Genomic DNA, 13,679 nt, shown 5'->3' with positions numbered 1-13,679 from the left:
GAAAGGGAAAGCTACTTTTTATTATAGGTGTTTTAGATGACTGTTTAAAACTACCTTATCTTTTTTTTGAAGAATACTGGCTATGCATGAGAGGCATGTATTCTCTTAAGTTCAACACAATAGTTTTCATGAACAGTAACTTTGCTTACTTTATTTAGTAAAATAAATTAATAAAACAAGTAATCCTGAATGTTGGTTATTTTAAAATTGTTTTTATTTGCAGGTATGGGATAAGATATTTCCAGAGTAATAAGCATGGTTCAGCAACGAAAATGTGCATTATGTCACATTGTGTACAACTCAAAAAAGGTAATTAATGCTTACATGTATCAGTAGATATTAATACGAAATATGAATGAGAATGCTTCCATTTTAAAATTGTGCAAAGTACAATTTCCCTTTACCAGGTATATATTGCCTGTCTCAAAGCAAAGAATATATTTGCTTGTGCTTTGGAGTATCTTTCTTGAAGTGAGCTGTGCAGAGTGCTTGGTTCTGAATGTTAAAAATAGTGAGGTCTTACAGGTTTCTTATTTTATTTTGTAAAGATACTAAAGTGAAAAACACATTTGGCTGTAAATTGTGATTTACATTAATGGGAAGAATACTGCAATACACAATTTTTCAAATTCCTTTTGGGAGGTCTGTGTTTCCATATGGAAGAGCCAAATGGAATTGAGTAGCACAGCATGTGTTTCATTAATGTGTCAGTTTGGTGTCCATGTTCTGTGTGCTGTGTATTTATGCAAAATCAGCACTGAAACTGAGTGTTTCCTGATGGATTTTTGTGTATTGCTTAGCTGCATGGCATGTGGAAATGTGGCAAATGCCAGTGTTTTAATTCACTCAACTCATCAAGATTGAAGATGTTCCTTTCCCTTTGCAGATAGGTTTTCAAGGACTAGCGAGGATAGTGATTAGTATCTAGTCTTTGAAGATTTCCAAACACTTTGGGTCATACACCAAAGACAGTTAAATCACCTGGACTACTTCCTTTTGCTGAGTGATGAATGTTCTTTCTCTTCCGCCAGCTCTGTTTCAATAGTAAATAATGATAAAAGTGCTGCTGTTCATGGATCAGGGTTGCTGTAAACAACAAACTGACACGTTCATCTCAGTTTCTGAAGTGTCTGGCCAAGTAAAATAATATGTGATGGTGAATTTACAGCTGTCCTATAATACAAATGCAGAGCAACTACTCAGATTGCACAGAAAAACTGTTTTAAGTACTGTGATTCTGAAGAGTGGTCTTAATGAGACTTAATTAAAATGATTCTCAACAGTGAAAAATCACTATAATAAACTGTGCTACATGCACTGCTATTTGACTTTTCCCTGGAATTATGCTTCCATTGTGTTGAGCTTTAATGACTCATGTATATTCATCTTGGGAAAGGTAGCATAACTTCCTGCAGGTGTGCCTACTTGTGTTTTCATAGTCACAGAAACAGGAATGGTGACTGCTACAGCCCTGCAGGAGTACAAGGAGTACACCCTTGTGCAAGGCAGGAGAATTCTCAAAGTGAGCTTTTCAGACATGATATAGCATATTATTTTGTTTTGACCAATTTTATTTTTTCTCCTCGTGTTGAAGGAGATGGAAGAACACATGAGAAGCATGCTTCACCACAGAGAACTGGAAAACCTGAAGGGAAGGTATGAGAACAATCTTGCATCCTTTTTCCCTGTGCCATTTTGGATGTCACTTTCTGGAAGAACTCCTGACCTATTTCCCATACAAGCTGAATTGCACAATTTATATTTACGTTTCATTTTAGTAGCATGCCTTGTCATACAGCTGGCAATGAACGTGTTCTCGTGAAACTCAGGAGACAAACGATGTGGAAGAAACCTCACCTGCATTGCTTTGACTGCAGTGAAATAAAATTACTTCATTCTTGGCAGTTTCACGCTTGGTTCTTTTATTTTTTTGCAAGCACTAGATTTCTGCCTCTGTCAGAATTAGGAACAGTGGTATTTCTCTTTTTAAATTTTTTTGAGTTTTTTTAAAGTTTTCAGTGGTGTAAAAACAGTTGTTGATCTTTTGAAACACTGTAAGAATGATACATGCTGGAGTGATTGTCATTTGCCACCATTGTTCAGTTGCTGGATTAAGAGACCTAACCATGCTGAATGGTGTTTTCTTTAAGGTTTCCTTGCTTTATTTGAAATCTTTGGAAAGGAGAGAGGGGAAGTTAAGGGATATTCAAATATCATGCTAATAATAGAGAATTAGGTTGCAACCAGAGTACACGAAAAAGTGAGTTCAAGTGTATGGATTTTGAGGTAGCCATAGACATCAGATGCTGTCAAATATTTGAATATTTGATCTACAAATTAATTTATAATCATCTTTCAGCACAAAACTTTAACTAATGACAAATCTGTTTTAGACATCTTTTAAAGGACTAAAACTAATCCTCTTTCCACTCTTTGGGGTGTGGGAGGATTCATTTTGTCAAGGCATCCATCTTACACCCAGGGAAAAAAGCCAGAATGCGCTCTGCACTAGAAACTTACTTTTTGCTTCTGGTCAGCTGACTTGTGGAGCACTTCTGTTCTGGACTGTTCTTCTGACAATGATTCTGAAATTTCACTTATTTTGACATAATATTTTTTGCCATCTACATTTAATTTTTTGTTTTAGTTTAGTTATGGCTCTGGAAAGTAACACTAATTTCTAGAATTTATATATTGTGTCTGAAGTGGCTTGCAAATGATTGGTCAATTTTTGGTTTTCCTTTTCCATAGGACTGATGTTAAGTTAAATTTCTTCATCATTGCATTTATTACTAATGTAACTATCTGTCTTTGTTACTCTTGCAGAAGAATGCATGGAAGATGCTTGTTCTCAAAATAATGAACTTAATTTTTCACTGTGCAACAGCAGCGTTGTTCTCTCTCTTGTGCCCCTTTTTATTCCCATTTAAATTTAATTAGAAGTTCTTTAGGAGACTTTTACAACCATGTACTTCAAGAAGAAAATGCGAAGCTCATGGGTGTGGCTGAATTGTGTAACAGAGGATAATACCATTAAAGTGTATAGAGTATCAACATACTACCTTGAAATTTATTATCCAACTAGCAGTCACTTTTCAGACTTCTGTATGGAAGACGAGGTAAAGGAAACACACATTGATTCACACTTTTTCCCTTTTGAAGTTAGCTTATCAATCTCAAGGGTTAGAATAATTTTGTGGAAGCATTTTAAGACTATTCTCCTGTCTCGAAGCCTTAGCCTTTGTGATGTATAAAGAGAACTGGATGCCAGGTACAAAGCTGTAGCATATTTGGATTTTGTTTGTTTTTAGTTAAAAGTGAAATAGTGCTTCTGTTACAAGGGACATTGAATCTACAGTCTGAAGTACACATGCAGTAAATAAAGCTCTTGGATGCTTTTATACTGAGAACATTTTTGTCGTGTTTACCTCAAACTTCTTTTGGCTGTCTTGTTGAACAACTAAGATTGTGTTGTGTTCTTGTATGGTAGGGGAATGTGTAGACATGATCAGTGTGTGTCATGGACTGTGCTAGTTCTGGATGGCATTAACGGGCTTAGGAAAAGTGTAGAACTGAAGGAAATCTAAGTTTTCCCAAGCGTAGCTATCTGAACTCCTAGCCAGTTTATCTTCAATTAAAGCAGTTAAAAAAAAAAAAAAAGGTGGGTTTTTTTTTTCTTTAGGCTCTTAGAGATTAAGAGCAGGTCAGAGAAGTCTTGTCTTTTCAGACTTTCAGTTGGTACAAGAACCACAGCTTTGTAATTAGTAACTTGCAAGTTAGATGTGATAGAAACACGTTCTTTGTCCTCAGTCCAGCTGTTAACTCACTGGCTTTGTCCAAAGTAAATATAACTTTGCATTTACTTAGTTTATAAATGAGTATGGTAAAAGTTTTGTGAAAGAATTGAAACATAGGTCTTATGAGGGATGTGGATTGTTCTTTAAAGCATAATTATTACCACACTAGAACCATTGGGCTGTGTTTCTCATTGAGAATCCTTATGAGTGAAGTGGAATGTTATGTAAAAAGAACATCTTTTTCGGTGAGAAGCCAACTTTCTATTTGCAGTTTGCCTTGTGTGATGACCCAAGTTAAAAATAAGTCCTATTAGCTATGCACAGCTGTGCCATTTATGAGTGTGAAGAGGATTCTTCCAATGACATTAATAAAGTATACTGGTTTGGTTACCTTTATTGCATTAATAAGATGGCCCAAAGCACAGTTTATAGGATATGGGCTTTGAATATTTATTAGCAAGTGTGAAGTGTACAAAATTAAGTACACTTAGTTGTGGAAAGTACAGGCTAAATTTGGAAGCTACTAACATCATAAATGAAATTTATCTTAATGTTTAATCTGAAATTAGCTAGGCTGCAACATACAGAATAATTAAACATAAAAATTCTGATTTTTAATACTTAGGCTGTTTAAAATAAAGCCATCACTAGGTGTATCTGAATGACTGCATTAATTAAATATCTCAACTAGTAGGGACAACCACTGATATCCAGGATAAATAAAACATAGCTGATGACACTTGATTGACCACTCCAATAAGGCTATTGCCTTAATACCTTGAGTGAATGTACATATTTTGATCTTTCATTTTACTCATTTTATTTTTAACTGTTCACTAAAAAAACAAGGATTCATGTTTGTCTTTTTCCTCTATGGATTCCATTTTCTTAACACTAGTCATGAACTAACTGTGTGTCATATTGCGATGCTTATGTTCTAAGACCTTGGTATCAAGTACTCCATGGGGGCATACAGATCTGCTTTTATAAATTAACTGGCAGAATTGAAAGAAGCATTGTGGAGGCAGTCAGTGAGTCCTGTCTTGGTCCTGCTCAGTTATTAGCAGTGGAGTATATTCTGATTAATTTTTTTCTAGGGTTTTTTTTTTTTTTAATCTGGTGAATATATTTTCTGTGTTTAGGAAGTTAATAATGTACTTCTTTAACACTGGAGTATTGGAAGGATTTGTCAGAAGAAAAATTGTTGTGGTTTTAGAAATCTGAATTTCTTAAAAAGAAAAAAAAACTTCAAGTCTTGTAACCTTAGTCCAGTAACATGAGTAAAACCATTTGCCTGGTACAGCTGTCAACTTTCTCTATATTTTGTAAGATAAGTCCTCTAAAGTAGAAAGCAGACCTCATGCACACTTGAACCAAATAAAGTACAGTGAACTAAAGACACCCTCCCATCGCTCACTGTGCTGTGGAGTCTTTGGATTCCAGGCAGCAGTCTCAGCTGTCCCAGTTTAGGTTATGTTGTATCAGGATTGGCTGTATCCATGTACTGCCTCTTCCCTTTTCTAAATTTCACTGGGGGAAGGCTCAGGGCAGGGATTAAATGTAGAAGCTGTCACCAGGTTTCCCCAGTGCAGCTGGCAGCATGGATGGGCTTCAGAGCTCCTGCTAGCTCTGGAAGCCTTTCATTCTGCCTCCTCGCTCACTATGTTTCCTCTGAATAGATTTTGAGTACAACAATTCAAGAAGAATTCCTCCTCCCAGTTAACACATCTTTATTACCAAGTCTCTTACCTCTTGATTGTTGGAAAAAAATCTTGTAAAAGCTGACCATCAAAAAACTAAACCTTGAAAGAAAAAAGCCAGAGACTTCAAATAATTTGAATATACTGAGCAAAACCTAGTTGCCTTGAACTCAAGCACATTCAGAGGAAACAAAGTAAGACCACAGCCACCTGCCATGCCAGTTGGCAGAGTTGAAAGTCCACCCTCTGCCTCTCTTCCTAGGGATAGCAGCCATGAATGCCGGGTGTGCAGGGTGACACTGGTGGGTTTGTCAGCATATGCCAAACACATCTCCAGTCAGCTGCACAAAGACAACATTAATGCCCATGACAGAAAAGAGGATGAGAAAGAAGAGGCAGAAGAAGAATACCTTGACAAAGAACTCACTCAACTAATCAAGCAAAAGAAGGAACGGAACCGGTGAGTTTTTCTTTCTCCACTTCGGTCATAGAACTGCTTTTAACACAATGAGGGTGCACTCCTGGGGCTTAGGTGCTCATGAAATGTCAGCTGCCTGTAGCCAGTGTACTTGTTATGAGAACAATCCAAGAGACTTGTGTGGATATCATAGTTTTGACATATAAACATAATTCTGCTGAATCTTCCTGTCCCGTTCTTCTCCTCCTAGTAAGGAAATACAGTGATTTTCCATTATGGGTAAAAACAGTCTTGTGTTTTGAGAATCCTAATGTTTTTATTTTAATATTTGATACCTTTTTAACTGAAGGCTTAATAAATGGACAGTAGTGCTAATATTGTTTATGGTGGAGGTTGTCTATAGGAACCTGACCTTTAAGAAACTGCTGCTGAACATGTTTGTTTTATAAAATGAATTGGATTATTCTGTAAATGTCACACTGAAATCCCCTAATCTTGAATGAAATTTCTTACCACTTTTACCTTGCTGCTTACCATTAGCTAAACATAGTTCCAGTGGCTTACTATGAAATAGAAGACCATAAGTATTGTCTTTTATTTTACATGAAAATCTGCACATGAGCATTGCTTGTGTGATGTTCCAGTTGGGAGTATATTATTAGAATAGATGTCTAGTGACGATACTAAAGGGGCATATAATTTTTAAAACAAGCTCTTGCTTTCTGTGGCTAGAAATTTGAATTCGTGTTTTTAGATGTTGAAATCTGTGGAGATTATTAAGTTTTGACATCACTGTCATGCTAGTGTGTCCCTACACTGCGCAGTGGTAATGTTTTCATACTGGTTAATGTAGGTAGCAAAAATGTCACTTATTCTTTTTGTTTTATGGAAGAAGAGTGATGTTGTCAGTGCAGTGTTGTTCTGAGGCAAGTAAAACCATATAAAATCTCTGTAGAGTGCTGGTTTGGAGGAGGAAAAGCAGAAAGTACAAGGATTAAGTTACTAATCCAGCAAAATTGTTTCCGTTAGATCATAATCTGGTTGAGTCAGCTCTTAGAATTTACTGTATCACTTAGATGTTTTTTTTAAATTCTTGTCTTAGAGGTCAGATTATTTTGCACATGAGACTGTTTTCCATTAGAGAGTAGTTATTAATGAATATTTTAGCAGAACTGGTATGTATCAAAAACAAAGGGTAATACAGTATGAATTTTCAGTTTACTCAAATCAATTGGTTTTGGGTAGTAGTGTAAAAGTTTACTGTCTTTCTTGTCCAGGGATCTAGAATGGATGCATTTCTGTGATCAGTTTCTGGAAAAAACTTTTAATGAAAACTCTTAATTTTGTTGGATAAATACTTAGAATATTTAGTCTGCTGACCCTGGGAATAGCTGTAGCTGTTAAGAGAGCATTTATCTTTAAATGTACATGTGATAGTTTGCCACGTGTTTGTGGGAAGTTGCCAAGGAAGAGTGCTATCCAAAGGGCAGTCGATAGTGCTGCTGGGAGGCTCATACAGACTGAGCATTGCACACTGTGGACTGTTCCAGTCCCTTGATTAAAAGAAGACAAATCACTTTTGTATCTGAGATACATCTTCTGTGGATGCTTTACATCTTTGTTTTAATTTAACCTTTATAAATGGAGTCATCACATCAGTTATTATCCAGTAAGGATAATAATGGGGTTTTCAGCCTAACTTTCCTTTGTTTTGTATCAGTTCACTCTAGTTACACCACGTAACACCAGCAGAATAGTCTTCAGAAAAAATAATTATCTCACTACTAAGTTTTCTATCTACTAAGATCAAATTACAAAGATTATATAACATAAAGAAGCTATATTTTTATTAGTTTCTTATTAGTCCAGTAGTAAATAAAAAGGAATATTATCTTTCAAGTTAGAGACAAGTATTTGAGAATTAATCTATTGAACTGTCCCTGCACTAAATTAGTTGTTCTTATAAGAGAAACTTTGAAATTATCATCTTTAAGTAAAGGTACATTAGTTTTGAAAGTCAAACATTACTGAAGCTTGAACAGCAAAGCTGCTAAAAAAGAATCTTGTTTATTTTTATAATAAATAACTTAAAAATGTATTTTCTTCCCAGTGCAAATAAAATTCATGAAGCTTGTGGACTGTTGGGTTTTAGTAGAATAGCATCAGAATTTAGACTTTTCTCAATTCTTTTGTAGGCAAACTGAACCAAGTTGTGCAAACAAAGAATTAGAATGTGATGATAGGAGATCACAGAGATTGCGAGAAGAAAGAGCTGCATACAAAGAAAGAGAAGCTTATGATCAATCATCTTGGCATCATCATAGTGCATCACAAAGGGACTGGAAGTGGGAAAAAGATGATTATGTTAGTCCTAGACAAGGCAAATTTTCACACTCTCAGAGGAACCTTAATATAAATAAACATTCAGGAGGTGCAAGGGGGCGCTCTGGGTGGCACCAGAATGTTTCAGGAAGCCCTTCAAATCGACATAACTGTGGGAATTCTGGAAATGCTTGGCATCTAAGTGGGCGGGGAGGAGGAACCTCAAATTGGCATCATGGTGCCAGGGAAAGAAATTCTGCTTGGCACTCAGAAGAAACAGGTCATTTTTCTAGCTGGAATTCCAAGAGTTATGGAGGAAACTGGAAATCAAGTTCTCGTGGTGCAAATGGCTGGAATTTTGGAAGCTCGGGAGATTCGTATTCACCAGAGCCAAGTATATACAGTAAGGAAAGGTACACATGGCAGCGGCCAGAGAAAGGTGATGTTCTGCCATACAGAAATCGAAGGAATAGGGATGACTCTCTGGATTTTACTAGTGATAAGCTCGCTGCTGAAGGGGGATTGGATTTTAGTCTATTGAAACAGCTAGAAAGCAAAACTTCAAGAGCTAGTGGAAAAAGTGTCAGTCCTTCCAGAGATAAAACATATCGCTGGACTCCCTACCCATCCCAGAAAACTGCAGAACAACAAGCACGGTCTGAAGATAATTCAAAAACTTTGGATAAAATGGATTCTGTACTTACGCCTCGTACTGATTCATCAGTGAAAGAAAAAACTGGTGAAGCCAATGTTAGCCTTTCAAAACTTCAAGAACATGAAGCATCTTCCCCTTCTTTTGGAACCTCAGATAAGCCTGATTCTTGCAAGGTTGTAAAAGACTGTTCCAGTGGTGAAAAGCCTGACAAAGATGATAGCAGAAGTAATAGGATGCCATCAGTGAAATCCCCTCTACTGAATATCACAGATATGAAGTTATCCTTTTCAAAGCAAGACACAAACAGTCTCTTAAAAAATGTCAGGCTTTTATTATCATCAACTAGTAGTGAAGAACAGAATCATTTGAATGCAGTGAACTTGGAAACAAACAGTTTCTCCTCTTATTCATCAAAACTGCATGGTGCTTGTGTTGGTAACTTACAAGACAACAAAGGTGTGCTTGGTAACAATCTTGGAGATCCTGTTAATCACTTAAGTGAAGCAGAACAAAATCCCAAAGGTGTTCAGTCCAACCATTCCTTGCAAAATGCACCTTTAAGTTCTTGCAAAGATACAAGTGACCAGAATAGGAGAGAAACTGGGAAAGCATTGCCAAAGAAGGAGTTCAAAATAGATTCGTTAGGAGATGTGAGTGGTGATGATTTAATGGGAAGTGAGAAGTCAGAAGCAAGTGTTGCAAAGCTGGATTCTTCTGTTAGTTCTTGCTTACCCTGTGATGCTCCTGATGGTAAAACTATCACCTCTGAAAAGGAAGGTTATAAAAAAACATCTGCTTCAAGTATTGCTCCTGTTGAGCTAAAAAATTTTACATTTCAGGTAGAACCCACAGTTTCTTCATCAAGCAGTCAGGACCCTTTGCATGTGGATTTGAAAATTTCACAGGACAGGGAAGGGAATGAAGAGTGTGTCAAGTCACATGATCAGTTTGAAATGGAAGGTTTTGAAAATCCTTCAGATAATGAGCTTCAAAAGGGAGGAAGCCAGTCAGGAGGCGGCCTTCTTCCTGACTTAAGCAAACTTGGCCTGCCTGCTTCTCTGCAAAGAGACCTGACACGGCATATCAGTCTGAAGAGCAAAGTCGGGACACATCTCCCAGAGCCCAATCTCAATAACGCACGTCGCATTCGGAATGTGAATTGTCTTCGGAGAAGTGAGACAGAGAAGGAGTCAGGGCTTAAACCTACGCTCAGGCAGATTCTTAGTGCTTCCAGGCGAAATGTTAACTGGGATCAGGTCATCCAGCAGGTAACCAAGAAGAAACAGGAACTTGGCAAAGGTTTACCAAGGTTGGTAGCTTTCAGATCTAATGATGCTTCTCAGGGCACGCTGAGGGGGGAGGATTGTTGTTTTCCATATCTGAAATGAACTCCAAAATCCTGAAACTAAGAGCTCATAATGAAGTTTGCTATGCCATGGTCTTTTGCAGAGTTTTTGAAAATGACACAGTTTTTTTGCAAATACTGCAGAGTTTTTATTGATTGATGCTATGAATGAATGTCTGTTCATAGATAAGTAAAAGTAATCTGCTTAGAAAAGGTTCTGATCAGTTCATAATGGTTGCTTTAATATCTGAATGTGGATGGTAACAATGTAGGTTTTCTTCAAATTCTAGTAATGGAAGAATGTAAAAATGCAATCAGGATGGGAACAATGCTCTGACAGTTGCCTATGTCTTCATCTAGGACTACAAGAAATGCTTGCAGTGCTGCAAGCAGTGTAAATGCTCACTCTTCATTTGTTAACATTTTATTCTGATACGCAGTTTGCTTTTGTCTTTAAGGAAGCAATTATATATAAATCTGCATTTTTGAAATTTTTTAAACCTGAAGTATTTGAAGTGTCTTTAACTGATGTTGTATTTGATTATTCTAGTCTTGCTTGGGAATAATTTATAATAATGTGATTTCTGGCTTGAATATCATGCTGCCAGTTCTTAGCCACTAAGTCTGATTATGCGATACACAGGAGAGGTTCCATTTCCAGATGAGGTAGAAAGCACAGAATACCAGTGTAATGGTATTAAACCTACTGCTTAGAGCAGTAATGTACATTTGGGGAAGGGGAGGGGAGGCTTTTTTCTATGTGTAGCAGGCTTGTAACTCATTTATTTATTTTTCTTTTTATCTTGTTAAAGGTTTGGCATAGAAATGGTGCCTCTTGTTCAAAATGAGCAAGAAGGTCTAGAACTCAGTGAAGAATCTGATCCATCTACTCTGGAAGGATTCCAGTGGGAAGGGATTTCTTTAGCAGTATCTGGCTCTGCCAGAAAACGTAGCTTTTCTGAAAGCAGTGTCATAGCAGACAGAAATCCTTCTGATTATAGCTTTTTCAGTGAACAAGCCAAAATTAAAGAAAGTGGGCAAAGGCAAGTAATTGCAGCCAGCCACTCACATCATATAACATCTGGATATGAGGCAGTCACTGACATTGAAGCTGATCAGAAAGAGGAGACACCATCTCTTGCTTTGTCACCTTTTATGTCTGAAAGAACTGAGGCTAGCAGAAGAAGTCACAGCCTACAGGCCGCCTTTGAGATCACAGGCCTTGTAGAACAAGACCAGGAGAGCCCAGAGAAGAGAACACCTCTTCTTGAAAAGCAAAACGTATTAGAGATCTCAGAAGAAAATCGTCCAGCTTCAAATAGTGCTTCACTTCTTGCAGTGTCTAATAACATAGATGCGGCTACAGACAGTAGCTGCACATCTGGTACTGAACAGAATGACAGCCAAGGAATTGGAAAGAAGCGAAGGGCAACTGGAGTAAGTGTGTAATTCTGTCCAGCTTTGGTGTGCTGAAAAGGTTCTTTCTCTAACAGTGGTCATTCACCTTTGAAGAGATCTGTGCAAGGAAGACTTCCCCCATCTGATAGTCTTGTACATTGATAACATTAAATTAATTTCTTGTTTGACTTAATTTTCTTTAAATTCTGCTTTCATAGTGCGGGACTTTTGATAATCTTTTATAATCAAGAGGAATGACAAATGCTCTTTATTTGATTTGGTACCTGGCCTACTATGTTGGTAAACAAAAGCTGGTAAAATATTTCTGTGGAAGTACTACTTTTGTAGCAAGTATCTTGGTGTTTCACAACACAATTTAAATGGAAGCTAGCCTGTAGTAGAAATTTGTTTTCCTTAGATGTTTCTGGCTTTATGGTTAAGCAAGGAAATAAAAACATTTAAAAAATAATATATAGATACCCTAAATTATGTCCTTAAATTTGAATTTGTTTCACAGTCTGGTCTTAGATTTATCCAAAGGTTAAAAAAAAATCTTGGTGATCAGTTTCACAAAATGGTTTTGCAGAAAGCAATAATTTTAATTCCTTACTGTTTAATCCTCTACACCTTCAACTAAAACTGTAGAGCAGAAACTCTGGTTCAAGTGTGATCTTAAACATCTGAGCAAGAAGAAGGTTGTTGGCCTGTTTAAAATTTCTTCCTAGTTGAGATGAAAACACAGCACTCTGTTGTCTTCCCTCTTTTAAGAGCAGAGCAAATGATGAGTTATAGAAGAGTGTACAAGCAAATTGTGGATTCTTCTCTGTGCCTACAATTAATGATTGAAAAGATGATGGATGTTCTACTTCTTGATTTAGGCAAAATTATTCTTGTTACTTTTTAATAGATGATTTTACTTGCAGGAGGGATCTTCTCCTGAAATCCCTAGTCTAGAAAGAAATAATAAAAGAAGAAAAATCAAAGGTAAAAGAGGTGAGTGAATATCATACATGTGTGCATGTAGTGTAGAGGCTATAAACACCCACATAAACAAAGTAGTATTTTGACTTGACTGAAGTAGTAGTTCCTTAATGTTACTATGGTGCTTCTTTGGCTTTTACTGAAGTTTATAGAGTGGACTGCTCACAAATCTGCAACACGTTCTTCTCTGAAGATCTTTATCTTAGTTTGTTTTAAGTTATTTCTAAGAGAAAGGTATGTGTGCATCCTTTCTGCCTGCAGTTCATATTCCTGATTGTACAGATGGGACCTTTGCTTTCCCCCTGTACAGGTATTGAGGTTTGTTGCCTATTTGGATGGAAGTTCTTAAGGGAGAAGTCCCCAGTTAACTTCTTTCTAATTCTCTATGCAACTTTTCCCTTTGTAATTCTGGGTGGTCTCACCAAAAAAATTGTACTCTGTTTAATTTTGTCTCTTCTGTTTTTGACATCTCTGGAAATACTTTTTACTTTTTAATGTCCTTAGTGGAAATGATAGTGGAATGCCTCTCTCCTTCCTGCTCCTGATCAAAGAAATCTCTTATTCTGGCATTAGACAGATCTTTCTCAAACATGCCTAAAAGATCCTCATCACCATGTCTCAGAATGAACCATCCAACCATTGCGTTTTAGGCAGAATATTTTCTTAGTATTTTTAGTATTCTGTAGTTAGAATAACTAAACCATTGCTAGGAGCATTGGGCTCCAGAAGATGGCTTTCAGATTTTTTAACATTTCTAATTATTTTTTTTTATTTATTAAGAGTTGTTTGTAATGTAGGGCAATAATATGACTCTTCTATGGAAATGAGTATTTCACTACTTGAAATGGGGGGTTTTATCAACCTCTGTCTTCAATGACCAGTGTCTGTTATAGAGACTAATAACACATTCCACTTACTAAAATCTTTTTCCCATTACTTTGCTTTAGTATGATTGTTATTGTAGTAAATTTGCTAAAAGAAACTATAATGTGAATGCAATTAGCAGTGCCCAAATGGAAATTGGTTTGGACAATCTGTAACACCAGAAGTCTCTAGGAGGGAT

General features: G+C 36.7%; 1 protein-coding gene across 6 annotated transcripts in view; it reads left to right on the top strand.

The window, feature by feature from the left end:
* The window catches only part of ZNF106 (zinc finger protein 106), a 40,923-nt gene that overhangs the window by 8,357 nt on the left and 18,887 nt on the right, over positions 1–13,679 (top strand). For all 6 annotated transcript variants that reach the window (XR_001522037.3, XM_015630140.2, XM_015630141.2 and 3 more), the window contains exons 2-7: positions 224–309; positions 1,595–1,656; positions 5,760–5,957; positions 8,111–10,201; positions 11,050–11,674; positions 12,559–12,628. Coding sequence is in view for 5 of the 6 variants with exons in the window: in XM_015630140.2 (XP_015485626.1) it covers positions 256–309; positions 1,595–1,656; positions 5,760–5,957; positions 8,111–10,201; positions 11,050–11,674; positions 12,559–12,628 (3,100 nt within the window). In the remaining variant the exon portion in view is untranslated. The remainder of the gene's footprint in view (positions 1–223; positions 310–1,594; positions 1,657–5,759; positions 5,958–8,110; positions 10,202–11,049; positions 11,675–12,558; positions 12,629–13,679) is intronic.

Source organism: Parus major, chromosome 5 (genome assembly GCF_001522545.3).
Source record: "Parus major isolate Abel chromosome 5, Parus_major1.1, whole genome shotgun sequence".
NCBI classification, from domain to species: domain Eukaryota; kingdom Metazoa; phylum Chordata; class Aves; order Passeriformes; family Paridae; genus Parus; species Parus major.
The sequence above is the reverse complement of the archived record's forward strand: the minus strand, read 5'-3'. Positions and strand labels throughout refer to the sequence as shown.